The sequence below is a fragment of the Alternaria alternata genome, assembly GCF_001642055.1.
Source record: "Alternaria alternata strain SRC1lrK2f unplaced genomic scaffold CC77scaffold_2, whole genome shotgun sequence".
Lineage (NCBI taxonomy): Eukaryota > Fungi > Ascomycota > Dothideomycetes > Pleosporales > Pleosporaceae > Alternaria > Alternaria alternata.
In genome coordinates, this window is record NW_017306191.1 from 767,656 (window position 1) to 792,865 (window position 25,210).

The 25,210-nt window shown below is 50.9% G+C and overlaps 12 protein-coding genes across 12 annotated transcripts; 6 read left to right on the top strand and 6 right to left on the bottom strand.

Annotated features, from left to right (window-relative positions):
• Positions 1-941: 941 nt before the first annotated feature.
• On the top strand, positions 942-2,742 carry CC77DRAFT_980293 (putative carboxylesterase; the record flags this gene model as incomplete). The annotated part of the gene is made up of 1 exon (XM_018536055.1): positions 942-2,742. One exon carries the CDS (start codon positions 942-944, stop codon positions 2,598-2,600), a length of 1,659 nt encoding a protein of 552 aa, XP_018390638.1. The 3' UTR covers positions 2,601-2,742.
• A 2,197-nt stretch (positions 2,743-4,939) lies between these two features.
• CC77DRAFT_307457 (hypothetical protein) lies at positions 4,940-7,110 on the bottom strand. The gene is made up of 4 exons (XM_018531177.1): positions 6,740-7,110; positions 6,543-6,678; positions 5,693-6,494; positions 4,940-5,639 (listed from the first exon to the last, which is right to left on the bottom strand). The coding sequence occupies exons 1-4, from the start codon at positions 6,839-6,841 to the stop codon at positions 5,336-5,338; spliced, it is 1,344 nt and encodes a 447-aa protein (XP_018390639.1). The 5' UTR covers positions 6,842-7,110; the 3' UTR covers positions 4,940-5,335.
• A 498-nt stretch (positions 7,111-7,608) lies between these two features.
• Positions 7,609-9,924, top strand: CC77DRAFT_1016201 (FAD binding domain-containing protein). Its single transcript, XM_018524176.1, has 3 exons — positions 7,609-8,287; positions 8,343-8,832; positions 8,888-9,924. The coding sequence occupies exons 1-3, from the start codon at positions 8,040-8,042 to the stop codon at positions 9,842-9,844; spliced, it is 1,695 nt and encodes a 564-aa protein (XP_018390640.1). The 5' UTR covers positions 7,609-8,039; the 3' UTR covers positions 9,845-9,924.
• A 996-nt stretch (positions 9,925-10,920) lies between these two features.
• Positions 10,921-11,897, top strand: CC77DRAFT_920907 (hypothetical protein; the record flags this gene model as incomplete). The annotated part of the gene is made up of 2 exons (XM_018533715.1): positions 10,921-11,177; positions 11,228-11,897. Coding segments are annotated over 2 exons (927 nt in total), but the record flags the coding sequence as incomplete, so codon positions are not given.
• Positions 11,898-12,683: 786 nt separating this feature from the next.
• CC77DRAFT_1016203 (arginine N-methyltransferase 2) lies at positions 12,684-14,368 on the bottom strand. Its single transcript, XM_018524177.1, has 2 exons — positions 13,162-14,368; positions 12,684-13,106 (listed from the first exon to the last, which is right to left on the bottom strand). Exons 1-2 carry the CDS (start codon positions 14,194-14,196, stop codon positions 12,948-12,950), a joined length of 1,194 nt encoding a protein of 397 aa, XP_018390642.1. The 5' UTR covers positions 14,197-14,368; the 3' UTR covers positions 12,684-12,947.
• Positions 14,369-14,823: 455 nt separating this feature from the next.
• On the bottom strand, positions 14,824-18,095 carry CC77DRAFT_307406 (RabGAP/TBC). Its single transcript, XM_018531174.1, has 5 exons — positions 17,886-18,095; positions 17,437-17,806; positions 15,995-17,268; positions 15,004-15,945; positions 14,824-14,947 (listed from the first exon to the last, which is right to left on the bottom strand). Exons 1-5 carry the CDS (start codon positions 17,937-17,939, stop codon positions 14,885-14,887), a joined length of 2,703 nt encoding a protein of 900 aa, XP_018390643.1. The 5' UTR covers positions 17,940-18,095; the 3' UTR covers positions 14,824-14,884.
• Positions 18,096-18,150: 55 nt separating this feature from the next.
• On the top strand, positions 18,151-18,820 carry CC77DRAFT_307496 (hypothetical protein). Its single transcript, XM_018531178.1, has 2 exons — positions 18,151-18,335; positions 18,399-18,820. The coding sequence occupies exons 1-2, from the start codon at positions 18,253-18,255 to the stop codon at positions 18,706-18,708; spliced, it is 393 nt and encodes a 130-aa protein (XP_018390644.1). The 5' UTR covers positions 18,151-18,252; the 3' UTR covers positions 18,709-18,820.
• On the bottom strand, positions 18,820-20,229 carry CC77DRAFT_307404 (endoglucanase-like protein II). Its single transcript, XM_018531173.1, has one exon. It carries the CDS (start codon positions 20,021-20,023, stop codon positions 18,932-18,934), a length of 1,092 nt encoding a protein of 363 aa, XP_018390645.1. The 5' UTR covers positions 20,024-20,229; the 3' UTR covers positions 18,820-18,931.
• A 593-nt stretch (positions 20,230-20,822) lies between these two features.
• CC77DRAFT_307422 (hypothetical protein) lies at positions 20,823-21,935 on the bottom strand. The gene has a single exon (XM_018531176.1). The coding sequence runs from the start codon at positions 21,630-21,632 to the stop codon at positions 20,907-20,909; it is 726 nt and encodes a 241-aa protein (XP_018390646.1). The 5' UTR covers positions 21,633-21,935; the 3' UTR covers positions 20,823-20,906.
• On the bottom strand, positions 21,936-22,945 carry CC77DRAFT_307421 (hypothetical protein). Its single transcript, XM_018531175.1, has 3 exons — positions 22,733-22,945; positions 22,555-22,678; positions 21,936-22,496 (listed from the first exon to the last, which is right to left on the bottom strand). Exons 1-3 carry the CDS (start codon positions 22,769-22,771, stop codon positions 22,240-22,242), a joined length of 420 nt encoding a protein of 139 aa, XP_018390647.1. The 5' UTR covers positions 22,772-22,945; the 3' UTR covers positions 21,936-22,239.
• On the top strand, positions 22,768-23,897 carry CC77DRAFT_1016207 (hypothetical protein). Its single transcript, XM_018524178.1, has one exon. The coding sequence runs from the start codon at positions 23,120-23,122 to the stop codon at positions 23,408-23,410; it is 291 nt and encodes a 96-aa protein (XP_018390648.1). The 5' UTR covers positions 22,768-23,119; the 3' UTR covers positions 23,411-23,897.
• Positions 23,898-24,037: 140 nt separating this feature from the next.
• CC77DRAFT_1016208 (hypothetical protein) lies at positions 24,038-25,121 on the top strand. Its single transcript, XM_018524179.1, has one exon. The coding sequence runs from the start codon at positions 24,382-24,384 to the stop codon at positions 24,913-24,915; it is 534 nt and encodes a 177-aa protein (XP_018390649.1). The 5' UTR covers positions 24,038-24,381; the 3' UTR covers positions 24,916-25,121.
• Positions 25,122-25,210: the final 89 nt, after the last annotated feature.

Here is a 25,210-nt window from a genome sequence, read left to right on the forward strand (position 1 = left end):
CTTTCCCATGATTCTCCATCGTTTTCGGTCAATGTATTCCACCCCTACCATGTGGATTACGACCCTGGTTCCAGACAGGAGACCTGAGCACACAGTACGCGTCTAAGGATACGTGGAGTCTTGTTACCACCTAGGTACTCAGAGTAATACCTCCTCCCCAAAGTATCCACCCAGAGTTCCGATCATCAAGTCCATCTAGGGATCGGGCGCAACCGCGTTAAGACGTTGATACCCGATACCTGTCCAAGATCGAGTTCAGTGCATCGAGAGTGCTGATTTGTCCCATGTCGAACGCGTAATCTCTATAGATTTTTGACTGAACCTATTTGGGACGAGAGTGGAAGGCTCGAGTGCGAAGACAGAAAGAAGAAGAGGTGATCGACATTAGTCTACGGTTAAAGCCTTACCCATCCTTAGCTGATGAAGCCTTGACTCCACAACGGGCACTAGAGTTTAGAACAGATGCTCAAGCTGAGGCTCTATTTGCTCGTTCTCGCTCTCGCTCTCTGAGGGCTTCGTCACCCTATGACCCTCACTGTATGTCAAACCACGAGGCTGTCGCGTCGATAACTCGGTTGCTCTGCAGATGCAGTAAGCGGCCCGACCTAATTGAACTAGCTACGCAACATACTCAACGCAGATCCCAGACACTTACCACTACTGTGTATACACCCCGTCTAGCTATCAAAGCAATAAGGGTGCATGCCTCCGTTATGATGGTTAGTACGTAACCACTAGTCATTTGCTAATAATAGTACGCAATGCATTCATATCTGCACAAGGCGCAGCGGACGTACGCAAGTTACCCACATGGCCTTTTGACTCCAAGAGGTAGGGAAGTCATTCTGAGTCTGAATCGTGTATAACTTAAGATAACGATTTACTACATATCTCGATCCAGTCATCCTCTCTTCACGAACGTCTTCCTTTGCATTCCCAAGATGAGTCGCCTATCACCTGTTTCGGTTTTAGCCGCGCTCGTTTCAATTTCATCGATTGTTCCTTCCCACGCCCAACTTTATGATCAAATCATTCAGACAACATATGGACCAGTTCAAGGCTACCAGTACTTCAATCAGTCGCAACTCGAAACGTACTTCAATCGCTCCACGAGCTATGTAGCTGCTTTCCTTGGTATTCCATACGCTGCGGACACTGCTTACGAGAACCGCTGGAAAGCACCTCAGCCACGCGAACCCTGGAACGAAACATTGAATGCATCTACGTTTGGACCAGCCTGCCCTGTAACTCATGCAAACTCATACAGTGAAGATTGCCTCAGCCTGAACATCTGGACAAACGCTGCCACTGCCAACGCTTCCCATCCCGTTCTCCTCTGGAACCAAGGAAGCGATGAGTCAAGCGACAATACCTGGTGGTATGGCGGAGGCATGGCGCTAAAGGATATCATCGTGGTTACATTCAACCGCAGAGACGACGCCTTCGGGTATCTTGCCCACCCAGAGTTGAATGCCGAAGGTTTTGAAGCTACCGGGTACAACACTTCAGGTACATATGGTATTCTCGACGAGCTTGAGGTGCTCAAGTGGATTCAAAAGAACATTGCGCAGTTTGGAGGCGATCCTACCAAGGTCACTGTTGCCGGCCAATCCTTCGGCTCCGGTCAGGTTTACCATGCTGTCAACAGTCCCCTCTTCTCGGGCTATTTCCGAGCCGCAATCTCACAGAGTGGTATCAGATACCCATACGATACCCTTCTAGCCGGTTTAGCAACCTCATATGTCAACATGTCAACCGCCGTCGAAAATGGCCTAAATTACACAGCGGCCCACAACGTATCCTCCATCGCTGAGCTCCGCAAACTATCGACTGCTGAACTCTTAGTCGGCTCTGGGGACCGTGTCGGAAACGAATCCATCTGGTGGGTAACAGCCTTATCCGCCGGCTATCCACTCAAATTCAAGCCCGCTTTTGACGGCTATGCAATCCCAATGCGCTACACTGACCAGCTTCACGCCGGACCTGGCAATGACGTGCCCCTCATGACAGGGAACACACGCGACGAAAGCGGTGCAGAACTGACGACAAGCTATACCGTTGCCGAGTATAACGAGTACATCCCTCTCAAATACGGTAACCTCACTTCGCGATATTTGGAACTCTACCCTGCCGGCAATTCCACAGACACCGCCTCAACTGCATGGCGCAAAGCCGCCACAGATAATTCCCTCGTCTCCTCTTGGGCTTTCGGAACCAAATGGGTAAAGACAGCCAAATCCCCCTTCTACACATACTACTGGGACCACTCTCCCCCCGGTCAAGATCAAGGCGCATTTCATCAATCTGAAATCATGTATGTTATGAATGCGCTGTATGCCAACACCGACAAATACACTTTTACAGATTACGATTACTATCTCGGAGAAGTCATGTCGAGTTACTGGACTAATTTCATCAAACATCTTGATCCTAATGGTGTTGCTACCTCGACTGGATCTAATCTGACACACTGGGTGCCTAACGATGGAGAGAGCCAGACGGTTATGCGTGTTGGTGATGGGTTTGGCGCGACGAAGATTGCAGAAAAGGAAAAGGTCACTCTGATCATGGAGTACTTTGCGCAGCAAAGTCCTTACTAGAAGATCTGATTCAATTACTACAGACTATACAACGAAGGACGCTATCTCTGAACGTTGGGGTCAATCTTTCCCCTAATCGAATTGCTTCATCTACTCTTTTAACATGCCGTCTTCTTTTATGTTGAATTTTAGTCGTTTCTTTTTTGTGGCGTCTGGACTTGTCATTCTTGTCCATTCCTGGTACATGTACTCTTTCGATCTTGTCTGGCTCGGCTCTAGACTACCAGTAGGATATTGAGATCAGCAGAAACAAGTACTGAGTTTGACTGAACAAAACGCGTTGAAGCAGCCTTTACAATAAACTGGAAATGAAACTCCAGAACGGCCTTGACCGGAAGTAATCAACCCCTCGATCTAACCATAAGCGGGGATAGGAAGCGGGCTTTTTCCAAAAATCACCAGATACCCTTAAGTCTTTGATACCAGGGCTGATGATGCCTCCAACGGATGTATCTTGGCAACCATCTACCCTATAATCACGATATATCTGGTCAAACAAGTCTTACAGAAGCTCAAGCATTCAAGATCTTACTTCCACAACGTTCTGATATGGTCATTGGAAAATTGACTTTATTGCACACGAAGACATGGCAGTTGCTCGTCTGGCATGTGTAATCAGCTTACGTCTACTCGCCACTACTCGAGCGACATTGACTTTCCCGCATCCATGACAGTAGCAAGGACGGATGATGAAAGGCTTAGAGCGACGGTGAGAGTGATATATCGCACATAGAATGTTGGGAACATGGTATCGTTGCTACCTAGGTAGACTGGAGGGTGTAGTAGAAGCCGCAGTGGAAGGAAGAACGAGAGTGGCACCTCGGTTGTCTTGCACTCGGTCTCGTAATTGCGCTCAAGTCTGCATTGTTGAGAGGAGAAACTTGCTCCTGCTTTGGGATGCTCACTGTGCCTCTTCCCGATGGTACTCTGCAGATCAACAGTGACAGCGAGAAGCAGCATAGTCGCTGAATGTCGGACTAAAGGCTATGTTTGATGCACCGATTGTTGTTACGACGCACGAATCATTCATCGGCGAAAGTTTGAGTTTGTGGAGAGACGCTTTCACTCTCTTCTTCTTCATTTCGGCAAGAGCCTTGCGCTTTAGGTTTGCGTCACGAATATGTGAAGCACCGTTGAAGCTTATGGAAGACTTTTGATGCAAATCGGCGACAGTTTTGTCAATGGTGTCGCGAGGCACGGTGATTAGCTTACGAATCCTCACAGTTGTGGTGGATGAAATTACTCGTCAGCTGACGCTGTCAAGAGCTTCAGCCCTTGGTAGCGTTGCATGAGCGACAGGTGTGCTTGTCGATCTTATTTGCGAAAGTGGAAATTTGTCGTCAGTCTTCCTCAAGTAGTACAAAGGTATGACAGTGCTAAGAGGGTTTTGGATTACACTTTCAGGACGGGTACTACGGGGAAAAACGGCTAGCTTAACAGCGGGTGATCCGCGTTACAGCTGAGCTTAGTAGCCCAGGTGATGCGACCGTGATCAGAGCAGCTTGTGAGAAGTACCGTGGGGAAGCCGAGTCTTGTTTCTGTGGAAGAGACATACTGGACTTCTCCCACTTCGAGCACGTGAAGTGCTGTGCAACATGCGCTGTTTTCTTCCACATTACTGCACCCACGACGGAGCAGTGCACCCTTCTGTTGCAGAGTTTTCGCAAGGCATACTCATCTTTTACCACGAAAGTCAGAGTGCAAAGTCGGGACGCGCGTGTTCTTCAACAGCGACACCCTCGAGGTCATTCCCAACCACCGCAATGCAACGACAACGCACGGACGCACAATCACCAGCCACATTTTCTCTAGTTCCTAGATTCTTTCGTCACTGCAATAACGGAGATGTGGCGTTGAGTTTGCTGGAGGCCGAGGTTCGTTGGTCAATGGTCATTGGCTGTACTTTTGTCACAAATGACGCTCCATCAAGACGCAACCAATGAGCTTGCAAGAGCGGACTGTCTGGAAAGTCGGCCGATTTGATGGTGCATGTCTAACATAATTTCAGCCTAATCCTGAGTAATGTTCAGCTTTTCAGAAGCGAAGTGCACGTGCTAGCGAAAGTTGGCACCTGTTAGCACCTGTTAGCAGTGTCTATCTGCGGATAGCCGAAACTCGGCTATCCAGACGTCGGCCCCACATCTAGAATTCGTGGCTCGTAAGATGCCGCAACCAAGAATTATGGCAAACTTGCGATTCATCGGCTTTACTCCACCGTGAGTACGCACCGTATTCCCGTCATGTTCTCTCCTATTGTGGATACATTGTGAATCATGCGATGGCTACAGTAGTATTGAGTATGGTTGCCTGAAAGACGATGATGGAATTCGTTGTCGTACCCGGGCAACACCCTGAACTAAAGACGCCATTTGTTCTTCGATTAGTATTCTTCGCAATGTCGCTTGCAGAGATCGCCGACATGTGGACCTGTCATACTAGTGTGATTTTCCACGAGGTTCATCGGTGATATTCCGGTGATCTGCGCTACCCTTTCGATGGGTGAACCCAGAAAACGAGAGGTGTGTGCTTCAACGCGTGTCGATCACGGTAGTTACCACCCGGATGGGAAGTTACACTCGGCGGGTAGCTGTTTGAGGATGAAGTACGTCTCAAGAAGGTTTCGGCATGCACCTGTAGTCATTCAAGTGACATGTGCGTATACGAAGAGTGCTCAGAAGGTGGAAGATATCATTTTGATTCAAACTACATTCGGACGCGCGCGACCAACCTCGGCCCTACTGCCTCTGTGGTCCCTCATGGCTTACTAGGCTCGCTTCATCTGTGTCACTATGACTATGCTTTACCATGTAGGAGGTCTTGACCCTAATGCCGTCTTCTATCTTATCGTCGAAAGACTCGGTCCGAGGACTCGATATAGCAGCGCTAGTGTTCATGTTGTATGACTTGTGTTTCTGGCTAACGTTCTTGAGTTCGTTGCCACTGCCGTAGTTGTAGTACTGTTGACGGCTGCGTACTGAGGAGCCTCCAAGGATAGGGAAGAGTTTAACCAGGAGAAGGCGGAGTGTTGGAAGGCAAGCGCTGAAAGATAGATTAGCATGTGCAAAGATGACGGTTGAGACAACACAACTTACCACATGATACCAACGCATATTTCGATCGTGCTCCACACTGAAACGTCGTAGAACTCCCAGCTTACGTTCGAGGAAGCGGCGAAGTGCACCAGAGCCTGCAGACGCAGAATACTGACGACGGTAACGAAAGTGCCGACGCAAAACATAAGTGCTACACCGACCTTCTTTTTCCAGTGTAGCTTCAACCCCCAAAGCTGCCAGAGAGGTATACCCAGGATCCAGAAGTCCAAAGCGATCGAGATAGCAGCGTTTGATGCGGTGATGGCGTTGATCTCCAGACAAGTGCCCTCATGCATACCGTCCCATTTCGTCCAGAAGTAGTGAATCGGCCGACACTGGAATACCGCAACAATGATAAAGGCCAAGCCCCAGAGTACAGTGAAGATGACAGTACCCCATAACAGTCGCTGGACTTCTTTGCTAGGAAACACGCGGATGTAGAAGAACAACAGAGTGAGCTTCAGCAGCGTGAGCTGGAGGAAGTACAGCCACGCCATAATGTAAAAGTATTGCAGCATCTGGGTGATCTCCGTTGGAGTCAAGGCCCAAAGGTCTTGACCAAGTCCGTTCTTTACAGTACCGAAAACAGTGATGATGGCGCTGGGTATGGCGGCTATAAGCGTCGCCAGGACGCAAAAGTCATCGTAGCCAAAGTCGAGTCTCGACACGGTGGCCTTGAAGGCGAAACGGATCACAACGAAGGCAGCGGCAATGCATACCATTGCGTTTGACAACGTCACGTAGTGTTCTCCACGATGTCGCACCGGTGCACCGCAGTTGGTAAGACTGACATTTCGTGTGACTACACTGGTTAGTCGTTGGCCCTCTTCTGTCGAGTTGATGAAAGTACCTAGAGCTTCAGGAATGGTGCAGCGGCTGCTTACACACAATGTTACATTGTTCTGGAAGACTTCGTTGGTGCAGATACAGGCTTGATCTGTTGGCGCGCAGGTGTTTGTGCCCAAAGCTTTTAGAAGGCAGATTTGCTGCAGCAATCAGTAAGAGACTTGCAATCAATTTGAGATTCAAAAAGTGAAGTTTACTTACAGCGCAATCCGGAAGCTCTGACAGAGCAGTCTGCTGTGCTGCAGTGACCACGAAGACGGTAGCGAGCCACAGCAGAATGCATTTGCGGAAAAGAGAAATCATGTTGATGCTCCCAGACCCGACTGTTCGGATGACAAGTACAGGGAGATTAAAGCCCGGATCTGTAGCTGGCGCACAAGAATTCGCAGAAAAGTCTCAGGTAAACTGACAGCGGGACATGTATTACCATTTATCCCCCGCCTCGAAACGGAAGGTGTTCCTGGGATATGATGTGCGCAGGGGTCGCTCGTGCGGTTTATAGTGCATATCTTGCAAGGTCCAACACTGAAACCCGCGAGTCGTGTTTATCAAGCTTGCTACCTCTATCGGTATGAACTGCCGGCTGCAGAAGCCTGCCCGACCATGGCATTTCGATAGCGCAAACTTTGTTAAGAAGCGCTGGCGCATAATCTCGGAAGTTACATCAGCTAAGGTCGGCGGCATGTCATCCAGAAAGGGGTCATGGTAGCGTTCAAGCCGTTCTAGCAGTATGTGGGGAGCGGTCCGGTGTGTCATGGGCTGGTGAACGCCACACACGCCAACCGAAAGCCACTGTAAAACCCGATCTAAGGCGTCCAAGATCCACGGTCAACGAAGAAGAATGCTGGACGTGAAAAGTGTGACCCAAGGAGGGCATGATAAGCATTGCGCAATAATGGAGGCGGGTGAGCACGTGGAGTTGATCAGTGCAACAATCGTTGTTTGGTGCGCACCTGGACAGTTCTGCTCGCTCCACGGCTGCCGAAACGAGCGTTCATCCCGAACGCACCAAGACGCTTGCCAAGATGTGCGCGCGTGTCCGGTTCCTGTCGCTGCATTCCTACCGCTCACATGCGAATCCTATAGTTTCACGCCTCCCAATCCTATCAGGAACCCATGGCTAAGGGTCCACTCTAAGCCTCAGGCCGCCCGGTTGAATCCCCCCATTGCTGTGTTGACCCACTATGCCCTGCAGTAGCATCACCGCGTCTGCGGCCATCGATTGCCGCTCGAGGTTTTCGCCGGCTTCCAGCCCAGTGCAAGGCTACACCTTGCAATGCTATCGGCGTGTGGCACAGTGTCTCAAGTGGACTCTGTCGGCGCTGCATCCTACAAGAGGAAGCAGACGTTGGCTAAGGCGTCTTCTTTGAGATGGTCTCCGAGATGAGAAGAATAGTTCGTGGCAATGCGAAGAGAATAGTAAGGGGAGCAATGGGTATATATGAGGCCCAGGTCAAGTCTCTTGGTATCCATCACTACCATCGAGTACTTTCACGACAAGATGAGACTCGTCGACAACGCACCCCTCCTTGGGGCTCTACTTCTCGCTCGTCTTGGGGATGCCAAGCAGTGTTACCGTTTGCCAAGTGATGCTGATTGGCCATCCACTGAGGCATGGTCGACCTTGAACTCGACTGTAAACGGGAAGCTTGTGGCTACTGTTCCTATCGGGTCGCCTTGTCACGATCCGACATACGATGCCGATGCTTGCGACGCATTGAAGGCAGAATGGCTGAACCCTCTAACGCAGTAAGTGCAGGAGCTCCGTTCACATGCTTGGACAGAACTCTAAAACTCTTGGCAGCACCCCGTCCTCCCACTCTATCATGCAATCGTACTTCGCCAACCAGAGCTGCGATCCATTCTCCGATAGGAGCATCCCTTGCACTCTTGGCAACTATGTTTCATACTCTGTCAAAGCCACTGAAGCAGAGGATGTCATCTCTGCCCTCGAGTTTGCGAAAGCTGAGAACATCCGTGTTCTTGTTCGCAACACTGGGCATGATTTCTTGGGACGGTCTACCGGAGCTGGTGCTCTTGCCATCTGGACGCAAAGTCTGAAGAGCATCACCTTCGGTGACTGGTCGGATGAGCACTACACTGGCCCATCGGTCACTGTTGGTGCCGGTGTCATGGGCAACGAGTTGCTTGAGGCAGTAAACAAGCAGGGCATGACCGTCGTGTCTGGTGAATGTGCTACAGTTGGCCTGGCGGGTGGTTTCACCCAAGGCGGTGGCCACAGCGTCCTCAGCACTGCCTTCGGTCTTGGTGCCGACCAGGCCTTGTCCTATGAGGTGAGAAGCTCTATACTATAAGCAACCAAGAGCAACACTAACCATGTCTTTGTAGGTCGTTACTGCTCAAGGCAAGATGCTCACTGCCTCAGCAACCGAGAACACTGACCTGTACTGGGCTCTCAGTGGCGGTGGTGGTGGAACATATGCCGTCGTCCTCTCGTTGACAGTAAAAGCATACCCAGCCAAGCGGGTTGGTGGTGCTGCCATGCAACTCCTAGCGTCATCTACCACCCCCGAGAAATACGCAGCAGCAACTGCCAAGCTTATCGAGCTCCTACCAGGCATGATCGATGCCGGTGCCATGGTGGTCTTCCTGGTCAGCACTCAGTACATCGTTATCAAGCCCGTCACGGTTTGGGACTCAACAGCGGCCTACGTCAAGGACGTTGTACTCGCACCTTACGCCAAAGCTCTTACAGATCTTGGCATTACGCCGCCAATTGTCTACAGCGAGCTGTCCTACCGCGACCACTTCGATCGCTACATGGGTCCTCTCCCACGTGGAGCATATGAAGTCAACAGATATCAATTCGGTGGCCGTCTTATCCCCCGAGATGTGGTGGAGAACAACACTGCGGAACTCGTCAGGGTTTACCAGGAGCTTGCTGCCGAAGGTGTCTTGCTTGCTGGTAGCTCAGCTAACTACCAGAAGCCCGAGGGAGCCGCCGACAATGGTGTACTACCAGCATGGAGGAATGCTATGATTCAGCTGCAGCTTATTACCAACTGGGACTCCACTGCTCCTTGGGCCGACATGGAGGCTGCCCAGCAGAAGATGACCAATGTGCTTATGCCCAAGATCGAAAAGATCACGCCGGGCAGTGGCTCATACCTGAATGAAGCCGATTTCCAGCAGCCGAACTGGCAGAGCACATTCTTTGGAGACAACTACAACAAGCTGAAGACTATCAAGAAGAAGTACGACCCCCAGGATGTATTCTACATCCTCAAGGGTGTTGGTAGCGAGGCTTGGAACGTCAGCAAAGATGGACGCATGTGCCGTGCCTAGAAAGAAGGCGTAGCTTTACAGAATTCTTGTGTATATAATATATTACCTTGAACTTCTTTTAACTAAAGAACGTATACAGGCTCACAATAGATTTCTCTAAATATCTTTATATTATGCAAACTCGAGCCATTATCAATAACTGGAGCGACCAACTCAGTTTAGAAGTTTCGATGAATCGCTCAGTTGAGCGCCCATTAGCTGACCTTAGCATTGCGCAAAATTCGGATGTGGCGTGGGTGAATTAATGAGGCAGCAGTCAAGAACCCCAAGCTCGTTGTGCGTCCGTGCACGGTCAAGCTGCCTGGAACTCTCGAATGAGGCCGCGAAACTTCCCTCACCACACATTCATCGCCTTAGCCCTTGAGCGCTCACTCTACATCATTCCGCATGCAAAGTCTGCCTGGATAGTCTGTACTCTTGCTATATATGTGTGGACCTAGCCAGGCTGCATACATGGATTTCCGAGCTAAATATCAAATCCGGCCGACGGCTGCCTGCGGTTAGCCCGATATAGGTATCTCAAGTACGGACTAGAAAGCACATAACTTCAAGCATCGCTCAAAGACTCCTGAAGATCCGATTCACATCTCAATTTCGTTTTCATTGATCTTAATTCAATCTCCCCTTCCCTTTCCATCCGCACTCTGATCGAATCCTCTAACTCTCAAACCAGGAGGTGACGGAAAATTCCAACGTCACGGGTGGATAATTCTCCCCTAATTCGCTTGCTGTATTCTCACGTGAATCAGTCACCGACTGTGTCTCCACGTGTGGGCAAGCGCGCAAGGATCTCTTTGACACCGCGTCCTAAGCTAAGGAGTAGGACCTTACTCTATGAACACTCACTCCTCACACTCTATCTTTACAGTGAATATCCCGAGCTAGCACTAGCTGCCTCAAGACCGCCAATTATCTTCTTCCTACATAACTCCCACACGTCTGTGCTTCTACATCGGTACCGAGCTTGATCTACCGAACATTCAACTCACTCACAGTCTTACAAAAGACAATCTCTTCTCTTGCTATCCGTTTCAATCACTGGAAATACACGCCCTCCAATCTGAATAACAGCCACCATGTCTAAGAGCTGTGTAATCTGCGGGACTGAGGAGAGCGAAGGCGAGCTGCTTCTCGAAGCACCCTGCGGTCGCCATTGGGTCTGCCCTGACGATGTCGGAAGCTTTTTTGAGAATGCGACCAACAACGAGAGCCTTTTCCCGCCACAGTGCTGCGAAACAATGTTCATGCTGGAAGATTACGAGGACTATATATCGTTCGAGATTGCGTGGGCGTATCAGATGAAGCAGCAGGGCGAGTATTCAATTCTGGCAAAGTAAGTTTACTATATACCCACATGATAAACCCAGGCTAAGAACTAAGCAGATTTCGTGTCTATTGCGCAAACCCAGCCTGTGGAAAGTTCTTACACCCCGAATCGCACGTGGAGGACCAAGAGACCAAGATTACCTACGCCATCTGCGATTCTGAAGAATGCGGTAAGCTGACTTGCGCAAAATGCAAAGCCTTGCTCGTAGACGGTACCCAAAACCATGAGTGCAAACAAACCGAGGACGAGAAAAAGTTCAAGCAGACAGCCAATGAGAAAGGTTACCAAGAGTGCTTTGTCTGTGGCGCGACTGTAGAGTTGGCTGAGGCATGCAATCACATCACTTGTGAGTGCGGTAGCTCGTTCTGCTATATCTGCGGCAAGGATTGGCCCGGTCTCCACGGCTGCCCGCATTACGGTCCCGCCGTCTACGATGAAGAAGGATACAACCAGGACGGTTACCATCGAGAAAGTGGTCTCAACCGACAGGGTCTTACTCGCCGTCAAGACATGATTCGTCGTCGTGAAGAAGATGAGGAAGACGACGATGAAGAAGGCGAAGACGAAGATAATGAGGATGAGGATCCTGAGTGGGAAGTCCTGCAACATCTGACACCCGACCAGCGCGCTTTGGTCAACCAGCTTCCTCACGGGCCTCGCGAAGACGCTCTAGATCAGTTCCGCATCACGTTGTTCGAGACCCAAGGTATCACGTTCGACCAGTTTGCCCACCCTCCTCCACCTCCACTACAGGAAGACTTTGGCGATGACGGTGACGCTTGGGAGGACAATGATGATGAAGGCCCCGAAAATGACCAGCGCGACGATCGGGAACTCACAGGCGGCCTGCCTAATGAAATCGATGGGGAGGTACCTATCATTGCTAATGAAGCAGCTCAGATTGGTACGATAGATGGTGCTGAACTCGACGACGTTGCAGTACCTGTGGTTCACCATTCCGACGATGAGAGCCACGCCAACTTTTTGGAAAATCAACAAGGCGATCATGCAGACACCAAAGAAGAAGGCATCCAGGAAAATACACTGACAGACGGCCAATCTGGAGTTTCCGGCTTCAATACTGCTACCCCATCAGCACATCGCAACGGCGAGAGAACAGACCAACGTGCAGAACCCGTACTGGCAGCGAATTCTTCCAGCCAGGACCAGCAGGTACCTGGCAGCCGTACAGTCCCGTTGATTGCAGGCATCGATACCGATACCCGCCGACAGCCCGCCAGCTTCTCCACAGACGGATCACACACAATTGTCGCTCGTGGTTTCATCACTGGCACCACGATTGAGGACGTAGAAACCATCATGCGCCCTCACAGCGATCATGACATACTCGGAAGGACTGTTCGGAGCAGCGATCCGCTGGTTGTCGAACTGCAATTTGCTACGAAGGATGATGCGGAAAGGGTCATTGCCGCGTTCCATGGACAGAAAGGGGACGGTCAGGTGTTGGATGTGAGGTTTAAAGATGAAGATCTGTAGAAGTACAGCGAATATAGGTCATAGCGTTACGAGACGATTTATTCGTTCGACTTGGAATTTCTGTTGTGGAGGTCAAGACTCGCCCTCTATGGCAGTCTGCCACGAAGTGTTTCTATAATATCCGATGATTTTCGATTGCTGTAGCTAGATTTTGCTAGCAAAAACAAATGCATAGATCGTCATTGCCACATTGTGAGAGTGACACTCGCCGGTGTCTCCTTGACGATCAGGCGTAACATCGCCAAGTAGTCAATGCTCTCTCCTTCTTCGACGTCGCCGTCACTTGACGAAAGTGTTCACAGGCAACCTATAAATGTCGATTGTCCAGTATGGCCTCCTGGTTCCTTCCCACTGATCACTTCCATGCAGACCAGATGGTACGTTGATCTCCTCCCATTCGGTATCGAAACCCGCCTCGTAGAGGTCCATCTCAGCAACCTGTCCTAACGTTAGAACCAGTTCCCATCGAATATCCAACTGCGAAGCGACATACCTTTGTGTAAACGTCATAGCAAATCTGGCGATCAGCACCTAGTCCATTGTACCAACCAAACTTGCCATCCTTGGCCAGCAGCGCAACCACATATTCGGCGAAGAACTCCTTGAGTGCCTTGTAATCCTCAGCAAAGGTGTCGTAATAGATTGCATCTAGCACGACGCCCTGCTCTACCAGCTTAGGCAAGATATCTTGCCACCGGCCCTCGTGAATCTTGACATTGGGCTTGTCGTACCAGCCTTGCTCACGGAGACGCTGGTGTACCTGTGGATGCGCCTCGATGATGTGGTGCTCTGCAGGATCGTGCGTAAGAATAGCAGTATCCACGATACCCATTCCGTGGCCTACGTTCATAGTACGGAGACCCTTCTTAGGGATCAGAGTCTCGGCATGGCGTTGCATAATTTGCGTTTCCCAGTCCATCATAACAGCGTTGTCGGATTCGTCAAGGAGAATGCCGGGTTTGTAGCGGAGTTGACTTCTAAGGTAGGCCTTGTTGTCAAGAGAGACATCGTCAAGAACCTTTTCCTCGACAACCTGTTCGATGGCTTTGGCGTCTTCTTCCGAGACCTTTTGCTTCTTGGCGGCAGGTTGCTCTGTGTCTTCTTCCTCATCGGCTTCTTCTTCTACATCATTGTCGCCCATGCCGAGCGCTTCTAGTCGAGCGAAGAGGATTTCAGCACGTACACCGGCTTCAACCATCATCTCGTAGATCTTCTTTTGGCCTAAGCGGAGAGCGATGCATCCTGGTGTCTCGTCCTCTTTGTTGAGATCGTTCCAGATGGCGCCATTTTGAAGAAGTGTTTCTACCGTTTGAACCGCGGCATCACTGGCTTCTTTCCCATCCTCAGCCTTGCCACAAGCTGCAATTGCTGCGTGAAGTGGTGATGTTGATACTGTTGCTGTGGGGTCTTGCACGTTTGCCGATCCGTCCTTGAGCAGGATGTTCAACGCTGGCACATCGTGACGCTCCGCCGCCGAAATGATGCGCTTGGCGAGGAGGATATCTTCTTCTGTTGCTTGTTCAGTCATCTTGAAATGTGATTGAGTTGTTGTTGACATGTGTCGCAGAAACGACTGTGGGGTTGCGTAACTTTTTCTGCAGGGTTCACGATAAGATAAGCGAGTGCTAGTGCTTCACTGCAGCTACCCGATCGGGCATAGAGGGACATCTTGCGCAGCAAAAGGGAAAGACAGCAGATTAGAGAGTGATAGAAGGCGAAGAGTTCATTACTGATGACAATGACCTCACCACGTAAGAATACCTACTGCGTCACATCGTACTCTTTTATTGATGGTCTAACCAACTCGATTCCCATCATAAGATGCTACAGGCCAACACAACACAGCGAGAAACTCCTTTTCATGAGTCTATAGAGATAGACGTATGCGATTCAATCACCACCATTCCAAACACCTTGCTCCCATGCCATGCAAGCTATTCAAACTCTGGTCGTATCCAGCCGAAGGTGTCTTTGTCCGTCCTGGCAAGCCACTGGTATAGATAGTGACGCGAAACTGTCGATGCCGAAGCAAGATGCACAACAAAACCCTGCGCAGGATATTCCTATGCAAAGCAGATGTATATATAGACATTAGAAGCGAATTAAAGGGCGATCGACGCGACAGAATAAATCTGATCCCCAACGGGAGGCGGCGCCTGCGTGCTATATGCAAGTCAACCCGACGCCTTGGATGCAGTATGAGCCCACTATTGGGCTTACTTCATCATCTGTGAGATGTTGTTCCATTTTTGCTTGAGTGCTTCGTGCTCTTCGTTAATCTGAAGGGTTGGTTAGCCGTGCTCAACATAAGACCAACCGGGAGACTGGAACTTACTGTAGCCCATTGCATCTTGACATCAACCAATTCTTTCTCCATCTCGGCCATCGAGTCTTCCAGATTGCGGTTCTCGTTGTGAACAACGATGTTCTTTTGCATGACAGTCTCCATTTCGTTCTTCAGTCTTGCTTCGACCTCTGCGGGTTGGGTGTCGACGATCTTCTGAAGCTCTTCGACCTTTGTCTTCAACGTCTCGTTCTCGTCGGCGAGATTCTCATTTTCGACCTTGGTTTTAATGAGTTCAGAAGCGACCTGAACGTGCTCCATATCCGACTGCTCAGCGCGATGCTCCAGTGATCGGACCTTCTGTTCCAGATGTGTGACTTTATCTTTCAGTCCGTGGAGCTCGGTCTCGCGATCCTTTTCTATGCGCTGCTGTTCTTTCCACTCTGCAGTGTACTGCTTGAGCATTTCTGGCGTGATCTTGACAGAAACGGCGTCTTTCACAAGAGTATCAGCACGATAGATCTCCTTGTCGATGCCAGCAGTCGAGCCAAAGAAGCCATTCTCAAGGATGGAATTAGCCGATGGAGCTTTGTCGATGTACACGTCAAACAATCGCTCCTTGAGGAATGTTGTCAGTGTCGACATGTCCTTCATACCCAGCAATGTTTCAGCGTTCTTTTGCATGAGCACAATACCGAACTTCAGGATCGCAGATTCAAGACCCTCGCTGAGTATGAGATCATAAATACGCAAGACGAGTTGTAGCGGGAACCGATATGCGAACAATGTAAGGAACCATTGAGTGGCGTAGAGTTGTGGCTTGACCTCTCTCCGGCGGAGGTGGCAGTAGAGAGCGGGTTCAAACTCTTCCAATAGGCGTTCAAACTGGTACAGATGCAGGTGAAGTCCAGCCATGTCAGCTACGAAAAGGTCGCGAAGGCCATACTTGTTCATCAGTGTCACAAAGAGACTAAACGCCTCTTCCTCGGGCATCTGCCAAAGTTAGTTACAGACGGTGAATATCAGGAAGATGGAAACTTACGTTGAAGAGCAGAGGCATAGCGATGAAGTTCATGCCTTGGGCGTAACCGACAGCATCGTCGTACAAAGCGTATGCTTTGCAGATACCGAAAAGACCGTCTTGTAGCCCAGCTGCCATGACGTACTTGGAGTAGCTCGTGCGCGCTCCCAGATCGCGCTTGATGACCTTCTCCAGTTTCGATATTGTGGCGGCGTTCTGTTTCTTTTCCGCCGCAAGCCTTGCTTGTGCCTTGATTGGATCTTCGTTTTCCGATGTGAGAGATGGCGAGCCCAATGGCGCGGTGGTACTAGCAGCTGTTGTGGCCGGGCTCGAGTAGTCGGAGTGCACTGAAGACGAAGACGAAGCGACTGATTCCTTTCCGTTGCCAGTAGTGTTTCCCATGCTGAGGGTGCTCGTTCTGGCGCTGGCGCTGACGCTCATGTACTCCTTGTCTGTTCCACGAGCTACGAGTTCCCTGTACATGCTTTCCAGTTCTTCGCTTTTACTTTGCGCCAACACTTGCCAGATGACACCACGAATGACTTGAGGGATGCCACTTGCGATGGCGCGGTTCAGTTCTTCGGAACTGGTGCGTGCAATTGCTGCTGGGCCTTCGTTGACCACTGACTGCCAAAGGTCCCAATCTACAGGCTCGGCAATGTCTCCCGCCGGACCAGCGGCGAATCCAGATGCTGTTCCTGGAGCCAACTTCGGGTTGATCGTAGGCTGTTTCACAAGAGCTGGAGGACTTCCTGGCTCTTCTCCAGATGTGGGCGGAGGGCTAGCAATGCCGAGCCCGATACCTGGCGATGCTAGCGCCACGGTTGGACTACCATCTATACCTGTCTCATCGCTGAGTGTTATGCCCGCTTCTTCCCTCATTCGCAGAATCTTGAAACGGTCTCGCAGGCTGCCCTGACTTGTTCTGTTTTTAGAGCCCATATCGCCCTCATCTTCGATCCTGCTCAAGGTGAGCTCTGGATTACTGCCGATAGTTGCAATAGACGCCCCAGTATTCCGTCGCTCCGCAGTTGTCGTAGCCGCCGGTGGAGACTCAGGTTTCTTGCTAGAGCTGTTTCTTGACAGCCAAGCAAAAGGACCTGTGAGTTTTCTAGTCGTTGTTGGTGCTGGCGCTGGCGCGGGTTTCTCTTGTACAGCAGGTGGGGCGGGCGGCGGAGGGAATTTGACGGGCGACATTCTGCCAGAGAGGCCTTGTAGTCCGCTCGCGGAATTTGTAGAATCTCGAGAATCTCGTGGTGGTAGCTTGGGGAGTATGCCGGCAGCTTTTGAGCCCTCTGTTAAGCGTCAGCTTCAGTTTTGCGATCAACATGCATTCACGCATGCAGACGCGTATGTAGGTGGGGCCAGTGAATGGGTGCAGATGGCTCCTGCTCTGGAAGCATGAACCAGCCTACACGCGCACATCACATAGTTCTCCTTCCAAGCCCAGTAGGTGTACTCACCGCTGTCTAAAGACACGTCGTCCATGTCCGATGTGACTGACACTCTGTGCCCGGTAAGGAGTGGTGACTTGGCTGCCGGTGTGTCTTCGCTAGGCTTCTCGACAGCCTTTGGCTCAGGTTCATTGTCCGACTCGTCGCTTTCCTCTTCATCGTCTTCTTCCTCCTCGTCATCGTCATCGTCGTCATCATCGTCGTCGTCGCTCTCCTCTTTGGGTACTTTTGGCACTGCAGGAGCAGGCTCCGCTGGTTTGGCTGCTTGCACTGTTGAAGTCGAAGATTCTCGTTGTAGGAGGGACCGTGACCGTGACTGTGATCGTTCGGACTGTGAGTCTGGGCGAGGGGTAATCTCAGCTGCTTCTTCGAAACTGTCCTACACCGCCGCATACATATTAGCAAACTTGCACCGCAATGGCTGCCTGCATTTCCCACGGAACATGGGTATGGCTTACACTATCAGAGCCAGAACTGCCTGAGCTCGTGGGTCTTTCTGGTTTGTCCGCCATGTTTGCAAAGGTTGGCGGTGTAGGCTACTGAGGGTCGCGGGACGGTATCTTGAAAGGCAGGAGCAGTCGACGCGACGCGGGTTTTAGTCTGGGCAGGTGTACAAAATAGAGATTAAAAAGTAGTATCGTGCGGGTGTCAGGGAAGCAGCCGGGGGCGCAGCGGTGGTTGTTGGTGGTGATGGGGAATTAGGAGCGGGACAGCGACGTGGGTTGGTGAATTAGAGAAGTGGAGCACGACCCTGGCTGCGGCCTTGAACATCGGGGAAGCCACTGAGGAGCCCACAACGACACGTCCTACTTTGGACCCCCACCCATGACCAGCAATTGGTCGGCATTGACGCTGAAGTCCGTAGCATCGCGGATGCTGATACTGCGCATGACGTCTGCATGCTGGTCGTGCGTATGCAGCCACAAATTCCAGGCCAGCTGTTCACTTGCCCGCCATGGTTGCACAAACAGCCCACCATGGCCTGCAAAACATAAGGTTAATCTGAAACACGCACTAAGCCCGCCACTTGCTGGTCTTCCGCCCGCGCTGCGAATCCAGGCTTACATCGCCTATCACACCCCATCACCATTCGGCACTACTTTCGGTATCCGAGGCGATCGTCTTCGACTTCAAAAACAACAAAGACTTGGTTTGGGAAGTGGTCTTCAGGAGCCGTCAGGCCTACCGTCATTGTACAAGAAGCAAGGGATGCGCGACTTCTTTGTTCCTTCCTATTCAGCCAACAGTCAGACAAGCCCCTTCCTTCTGGGCAACGGCTGAGGGTCGGTTGCGTCATCTTCTTCCAGCGTCAGCATGAACGGGCGGGAAAAAGCAGATGCAGTAATGCGACTTGTAACGCAGGGGAGCTTGTTTGAACAAAAGTAATATGGACTAGAATTGCAAAGTCAAGGTATATACATGAACATCAAGAAGGTATCCCCAATCATAGTCTTCCAAATCTCTCCGCCATTATCCTCCAGTCATCCCCTTTCAAGAGCTCCCTCTAGTTGTTGAGGCACTGAGAGTAGAAGTCGTTTTGTACGACGCACTTGGCAGTGCCCTCGCAGGTGGTAGGGCCGGTGTATCCAGCACCACCACACTGGTAGTAGAGCTTAGCAACGCCAGCAGTTCCGGAGGGAACAGCACCGGTAGGGGCGGCGATGCCAGATGAAGGGCGGAGGAGAGTGGCGAAGGTGGTAGGGGCAACAGGAGAAGCGCTGGGGATGGTAGCGTTCATCGAGGGGCGGGCGGGGGCGAGGGTAGGGAGAGCGGCGGAGCTGGTCTCGGCAACAGCAGCGACAGAGGAGACAGCGGCGAGGGTAGAGGTGGGCGCAGCGGCAGCAGAGGTAGGAGCTGCGACGGTCGAGTTGGCAGCAGGGGAAGATGGCTTAGCAGCACCGGCACCACCGCATGAAGCGACAGGGCCACCAGGAGCCTTGTAGGTGGTCGCGTCGAAGCCGTTGTAGACGTTGGGGATGTAGATGTTGTCGTCCTCAGCCTTGTAGGCACCGGGAAGCTCAATGGTAGGTCCGCAAGCACCCTCCTTACCGGTACCAGTAATCTTGAGCTGCGCACAGGCAATGTAGAACTGCGCACCACCGACAGTCTGAGCGCCGTGAAGGGCCAACATCTCTGAACGGAGCAGGTACTCGCCGCTGGCAAGACCGGTAGGGAGAGCAAACTCGCGGGTCATGTTGTTGGCGCCCATGATCTCGTTCGCCCACTTTCCGTCAACGTTGTCAAGCTCGTCAATCTTGAACCATCCGGCACCGATACCAGTGGCCTGGGAAGCATCGTCAACGGGTCCGTAAAGCATGTGGGTGATGGGACCTGGGTGGCCGGACTGGTCCCACTGAACCTTGATGGTGTCACCCTCGTTGGCAGCAACGGTCTCAACACCGGAGGGGACCTTGGCACCATTGACGTTGCAGACAATGTCGTCGCTGGTTACGTCGGTGACGGGGCTGTTGGAAGGTGGCATCCGGATGCCGACCTGGTAACCAGGAGTAACATCGTTGACCCAGAGCTGGTGCATGTTCTGGTGAGCCGAGACGGCGGAAAGGAGAGCGCTGGTGAAAATGGCCTTGGTGAACATCTTGAAGTTTGAAAGTGTTTTGTCGGTGTGATATGTACAATGACTTGATTTGCAAATATATGCTGGTGATGCCTGATCACGAAAAATGAATGTAAGGTAAAGAGTGAAGGTGGTAGTAAAAACCGGAACGAATGTGTTCAAAGAAAGGACTGGCCCGTTGGAATGATGAAGTGTGCATAGCAAGGACAACGGCACCTTATAAACTCATCCCATGCCGATCTTTTGCTTGACTTACGCGCCTGGAACAAGATTAATGGTTTCCGGAGATCAGGACGAACCGACTGGAATCCTCCTTGACAGCCGTTCACGCTATCCCAGTCGCTGGGAACGGTACGACATCGTCTTTACAGATGCCAAGGAGCGACACGCCAGCAATAAATCTAGATGAAGGACTAGTTTGCTCTTCTTAGGTATGGTCCGCGATGCTTGTTTATGCGACAGGTGCCATCCGAGATTGGGTGGACATGTTGGTGGAGAAATCAGGAAGCGAGCGTTTCCAAAGTGGCTGCTTTGGGTTAGCTATGCCGTTTCGTATGTGCACCCGCATGTTTCAAAACGTCTCTGGGAGCGGTTCGCTGGGAGCACGATCCTGCAGCGAGTCACTACGAACTTCAAAAATTCGGTGTTGTTTCTTCCGAGCCTCGCAGATGTAGTTAGAAGGCTTCTCAGTATCCGGAAAAATTGGACAAGGCGACCTGGATGTGGCAGACGATAATTTGAGAACGGCGTCGAATGGCATATGCTAGAAAAGGCGTATGAACCATGCGAACGGCTGATATTGCAAAATAAACCTATAGTCTGCTGCCTTTTATGAGGCTGCACTCCATGACGCGCTGTCTCAGCGCCTGAAGTGGGGCGGCTTCAATGGGCGTAAAAGTCTTCCTCATGGTCCTCTTCTCGTAATGGTTGCAAAACCCGTAGGCGCTGGCACAGTGCGTCTTTCGCTTGACGTAGAAAGTCTGTCCATGCCCTTGCTCATGTCAGGCAGTGTTTGGCCTATCGGTTCCGTTGGGATCGGAGATTTTGTAGTAAGGGTAACATTACTCGTGGGTAAGGCAACGGTGTTTGTGGATATAGAGAGGCTTCCCTGAGGGGCTTCTCCGTCGATATAGAGATAAATCTCCTGCACTGTAGGAGCCGGCGATGTGGTGTGAACGATGGATAAGAACCAGGCGCCAAGCAAGATTGAGGTGAACCATATCGTTACGAGAAAGAAGACAGCAAATAGTACACACGGCACAAGAATGCATTTCCGAGGCATTCGACTTCGTGCGGGAAGTGTGGTTGGGAAGCCTGGTCTAGCAGATCGTGCAAAGTGGGGATGGTTTGTGTCCTGGTAATCGGGCTTGACACGGGCTTCTTCCGCATTCTTTGACGATGGTCTGGTGCTTGAGTGACGGATCGAGGATGGCGACTCAGGCGTGGTGGGTTGGTAGTAGGGGTTGTTTGATGTGCCGCATTGTGATTTCCCAGCAAGAGTGTCGTGTTGAGGAGTGAAAGGAATGACATGCGAAAGGAATGTAGAGCTATACGACGGAGCCGGTGAAAGCATGTCCTTCAGCGGAATTGACGACATGTCTACTGACGGTGCTCGCCTCTGAGCATCCATGGCAAAGGCAGATGACTCGATAATGTGTAAAGATGGTGAGAAAAAGGATCAGCCTCTCGATGCTTGTTACAAAGAATTGACGTGGAATTTGAGAGTATCAGCATTTCCTTTATGCAGATGAGAAAGATAAAGGGAATGCACATAGTGGAGCAGCGTGGCAGCCACGAACGAAGAGCTAGTTGTATCAACCTAAAGGAGTGATATGCAGATGTTTCATCGCTTTTGTTAGCTTGCGCGTTGTTTCTACTGCTAGGTAGAGCATTTTGATGAATGCAGTGGTGGTGAGAAGTAGCTTGGGAATCTGACGGGTTTGTGAAGCGCGGCCTTGTTGACGGACGATTGGGTCCGGCGCTTTCCTCGCATGCAGGGTCTGGTCGCAGTGCCTTGCTGACCGCACTGAGGGCAGGCTCAACAACTACAGGCATACTCAAAGGATATGAGAATTGCATGATTTATAGGCTCTCCAGACGTTCACTGTTATCCGCGTATGTAAGATGTGTGCAAAGTGCGCCGTGTCTAGGCTTGCTTGAGGGTATCATACCACAACTCCAAAACTCCCAATGCATCAATAGTTCATATAAGCCCCAGGCTCAATCTTGCAGCATTCTCAAGCTTTCGCCTTGCCTTTTCCAGTTCCCGCAGGCCTTCCTCGCTTCTTCCCTGCTGTGGGTGCTGCTGGCTGTGCGCGAGCTGCTGGCTGACCGTCAGCCCGCCTGCCCTCAGCTGCTCTGATGTCCTCGAGCTCCCTCTCTAGCAGGCCTTGTAATTGCTCATTACGTCTTCCGAGGAGCAACACGTCGTCAGGGTTAATTGTGTTGCGACCGGCGTGCTTGGAGAAGACCTCGAGATCGCGGGCTGTGTTTGCTGGGTAACGTTAGCATTTTCGGGCTAAATGACATGTCAAGAGGCGGATCGATCTTACCGATTTGAGTGTATACAAGCTCAGTTAGGGCACCGATGAACTGTGGCGTTGCATTGAGATCGTTCTCCAACGACTTCTCGTCAACAAACTGGCCGATGGAGTACCACAGGGCTGACTTGAGTCGCTGTGGGTGTTGTCAGCACATGCTTATTGACAGCCTGGCACATGGGCTTCTGACCTCTTCGCGCTCTGCTTTGGCACCATCATCTGACGCCATGTCGCTCAATAAGTGCAATCAGTCGCGTGTAGGCGTCAACTGGAGAAGTGACGCGACCAGACGCGTCCAGGGCGGGCCGATAGCGGGGCCTCGGTGATGAACGGGAAGGAAGTCACCGCCCAGGTTCTGCCACGCGACGGTCCACGCTTTGAGTGATTTATTATTGTTGCGCGCAATTACTTTCTTCACCGGCATCGCCTTCCACGCGCAAACACACACAAACACACCTACACACACACAATACTCGACATAGACGTTAGAAGCCTCTCCGACCACAGTTCCCACAAGCTCATAATCGCATCACCACAAGCACTCTACGATCGCAATCACCCGCATCGCATACTCAAGATGGACTACATACTCGACAACGTGGGCGAGTGGAAGGACCGCCTGGTCAACAACTCCATCAAGTCCTTCGAAGAGATGACCGCTCAGCGTTGGGTCCGCATTATCGCTATCGTCGGCGCATACCTCCTCATACGGCCATACCTACTCAACGCCGCTGCCAAGAAGCAGAAACAACAGCTAGAGAAGGAAGCTGAAGATCTGGGCCTGGGCAAGAGCGAAGCACTAGACGCGAATGACTTCAGGGGTAGCGGCGTTCGGGTGAAGAAGGGAGAAGCGAAGAAGAAGGAGTAGTGGCTGCGTACGAGAAACGAACACGTGTGACATAGGAGATGGTAATACGATTGAATTTTGGGCAAGAATAATGTTGGTGGAGAGTAATAGAAGGAGATGGCGGGCCATCTGGCGAGAGAATTTAGACATGCCGTTGCGCTACGCTTTCCTAAGGACCAGAGGCTCGACTCGGCGAAGGAATTCTTCTTCAAGAACGCGACTGCTGAGGGATTCTTCCCATACAGTATGGGTGAAGAGCTGAAGATACAATTGAGATTTGTCCAAGGAATTTATGTTCCGCGTAGTGCCCCCAAAGCATTTCATTCTGATACAAGCGAGAAGCTTGTGAACTAAGCCATTATATCCACAGCAAACTGTGAGCGCCACTAGCAAACCAGTATTAACGTGGCAAAAGACAAGTAGAGTAGTGTTGGTTCTCGTGAGTCTTGTGATAGCACCACAATCTTATGTTTAGTTTTATTGGTCCACATCTAGTATACAGTATGACATCGAGATACCCTACTAGTCTCTCTGATTTGTACGTGCCTACTCAAGGTATGGTACCTGGAGCATGGTCCGTCCCTCTGTTGTGTTGTGGATGATGATACAAAACGGCTATATTCTATATGCCTAGGCACGCCATGACCTGTTTACTGATCGCTAGCAACATACGGATGAAAGGCTGTCGATCTGCACCGAAAATGACCTCATAATGCAAGCGTTCAAAGTCTATGAGCCGCTAAGTGTCACACAATACGTGGATCTGGGAAAGAGGAACGCTTGTACTGAGCGACAACATGAGGAGATGGTTACTCGTGCGAAAGCGGGGAAACGGGAATACCGGTAGGCTGAAGTGGTATAAGTACAGACCAACACATCATGTCGACCCATCACGAGTACGTCTTGGTAACGACATTTAGCTTTCTCTCGAATCTATCCTCCAAATCTAAACCTATCATATACTTTTCAGCTCGTTAATCCATACTTGAACGATGCCGCAATACATAATTCAACACCACTGTGAGCTCCAAACATCGCAGAAGGACGCCATCGCCATCGCCATCACAAAGCTGCACTGCCAGACATTCAATGCGCCCTCTATCTTCGTGAATGTTCATTTCCACCCTTCGCGACCTCACTACATCGCCGGCAAATTGCAAGAAACAAACTCTATCACTGGGATGCTGCGAACACGCGGACCAGAATACAGAGACAAGATGAATACGCTTGTGCTAGACCTCACTGAAATATGGAACAAGGTGGTTAGGCCGAACTCCGCTAACGATAACGTTGATGGAAATGTGCCTGGGCGATTGGATGACCCTACAGCGCTGCATCTTTGTGGTATCTCAGAGGGTATCGTTGCTGCCGCAGAGCAAGGGTTCCTCCTACCTTCTGCAGGGCAAGACGACAAGTGGCTTGAGAATAATTTGAAGGCTTTTGAGAAGAGGGCTGCAGATGGAGATGAAGCGATGAAAGCGCTTCTTGAAGAAATCAAGACGAAGGGTCTGGGAAGCGCTTCTTGAGGACACACAACGACATCACAAGGACACCATATCAGCAAACCATCTCACAGTTGCTCATTTCTGTCCGGTCATAATTCTAATGCAATCTATCACTGTAGTTCGCAATGCCTCCCACGATGCGACTCCCTTTTCCTACTGCAACAGCAATGTAGAGTGATATAGACATTGTATATGCCGGACGGGTATATAGACTCAATCACGGAATCTGCGATTAAGAAGCTGTTCGCTCGTTGCATGTTCGACTCATAACCTTCACATATCCAGTGTGTTTGCGCACCCAATACCCCCTTCGACT

What these genes read in the sequence shown, in the direction of transcription:
- CC77DRAFT_307457 (XM_018531177.1), bottom strand. Translation starts at nt 6,841, where the DNA reads ATGATTTCTCTTTTCCGCAAATGCATTCTGCTGTGGCTCGCTACCGTC. An exon ending in CACCATTCCTGAAGCTCTAG is followed by an intron (nt 6,495 to 6,542) that starts GTACTTTCATCA and finishes TAACCAGTGTAG; the next exon opens with TCACACGAAATGTCAGTCTT. An exon ending in ATATGCGTTGGTATCATGTG is followed by an intron (nt 5,640 to 5,692) that starts GTAAGTTGTGTT and finishes TCTATCTTTCAG; the next exon opens with CGCTTGCCTTCCAACACTCC.
- CC77DRAFT_1016201 (XM_018524176.1), top strand. Translation starts at nt 8,040, where the DNA reads ATGAGACTCGTCGACAACGCACCCCTCCTTGGGGCTCTACTTCTCGCT. An exon ending in TGGCTGAACCCTCTAACGCA is followed by an intron (nt 8,288 to 8,342) that starts GTAAGTGCAGGA and finishes AACTCTTGGCAG; the next exon opens with CACCCCGTCCTCCCACTCTA. An exon ending in ACCAGGCCTTGTCCTATGAG is followed by an intron (nt 8,833 to 8,887) that starts GTGAGAAGCTCT and finishes ATGTCTTTGTAG; the next exon opens with GTCGTTACTGCTCAAGGCAA.
- CC77DRAFT_1016203 (XM_018524177.1), bottom strand. Translation starts at nt 14,196, where the DNA reads ATGACTGAACAAGCAACAGAAGAAGATATCCTCCTCGCCAAGCGCATC. An exon ending in GCTATGACGTTTACACAAAG is followed by an intron (nt 13,107 to 13,161) that starts GTATGTCGCTTC and finishes ACGTTAGGACAG; the next exon opens with GTTGCTGAGATGGACCTCTA.
- CC77DRAFT_307406 (XM_018531174.1), bottom strand. Translation starts at nt 17,939, where the DNA reads ATGGCGGACAAACCAGAAAGACCCACGAGCTCAGGCAGTTCTGGCTCT. An exon ending in CGACGTGTCTTTAGACAGCG is followed by an intron (nt 17,269 to 17,436) that starts GTGAGTACACCT and finishes GACGCTTAACAG; the next exon opens with AGGGCTCAAAAGCTGCCGGC. An exon ending in CTATGCCTCTGCTCTTCAAC is followed by an intron (nt 15,946 to 15,994) that starts GTAAGTTTCCAT and finishes TAACTTTGGCAG; the next exon opens with ATGCCCGAGGAAGAGGCGTT.
- CC77DRAFT_307496 (XM_018531178.1), top strand. Translation starts at nt 18,253, where the DNA reads ATGACCAGCAATTGGTCGGCATTGACGCTGAAGTCCGTAGCATCGCGG. An exon ending in ATGACGTCTGCATGCTGGTC is followed by an intron (nt 18,336 to 18,398) that starts GTGCGTATGCAG and finishes TTGCACAAACAG; the next exon opens with CCCACCATGGCCTGCAAAAC.
- CC77DRAFT_307404 (XM_018531173.1), bottom strand. Translation starts at nt 20,023, where the DNA reads ATGTTCACCAAGGCCATTTTCACCAGCGCTCTCCTTTCCGCCGTCTCG.
- CC77DRAFT_307422 (XM_018531176.1), bottom strand. Translation starts at nt 21,632, where the DNA reads ATGGATGCTCAGAGGCGAGCACCGTCAGTAGACATGTCGTCAATTCCG.
- CC77DRAFT_307421 (XM_018531175.1), bottom strand. Translation starts at nt 22,771, where the DNA reads ATGGCGTCAGATGATGGTGCCAAAGCAGAGCGCGAAGAG. An exon ending in CCAAAGCAGAGCGCGAAGAG is followed by an intron (nt 22,679 to 22,732) that starts GTCAGAAGCCCA and finishes CAACACCCACAG; the next exon opens with CGACTCAAGTCAGCCCTGTG. An exon ending in GCTTGTATACACTCAAATCG is followed by an intron (nt 22,497 to 22,554) that starts GTAAGATCGATC and finishes AACGTTACCCAG; the next exon opens with CAAACACAGCCCGCGATCTC.
- CC77DRAFT_1016207 (XM_018524178.1), top strand. Translation starts at nt 23,120, where the DNA reads ATGGACTACATACTCGACAACGTGGGCGAGTGGAAGGACCGCCTGGTC.
- CC77DRAFT_1016208 (XM_018524179.1), top strand. Translation starts at nt 24,382, where the DNA reads ATGCCGCAATACATAATTCAACACCACTGTGAGCTCCAAACATCGCAG.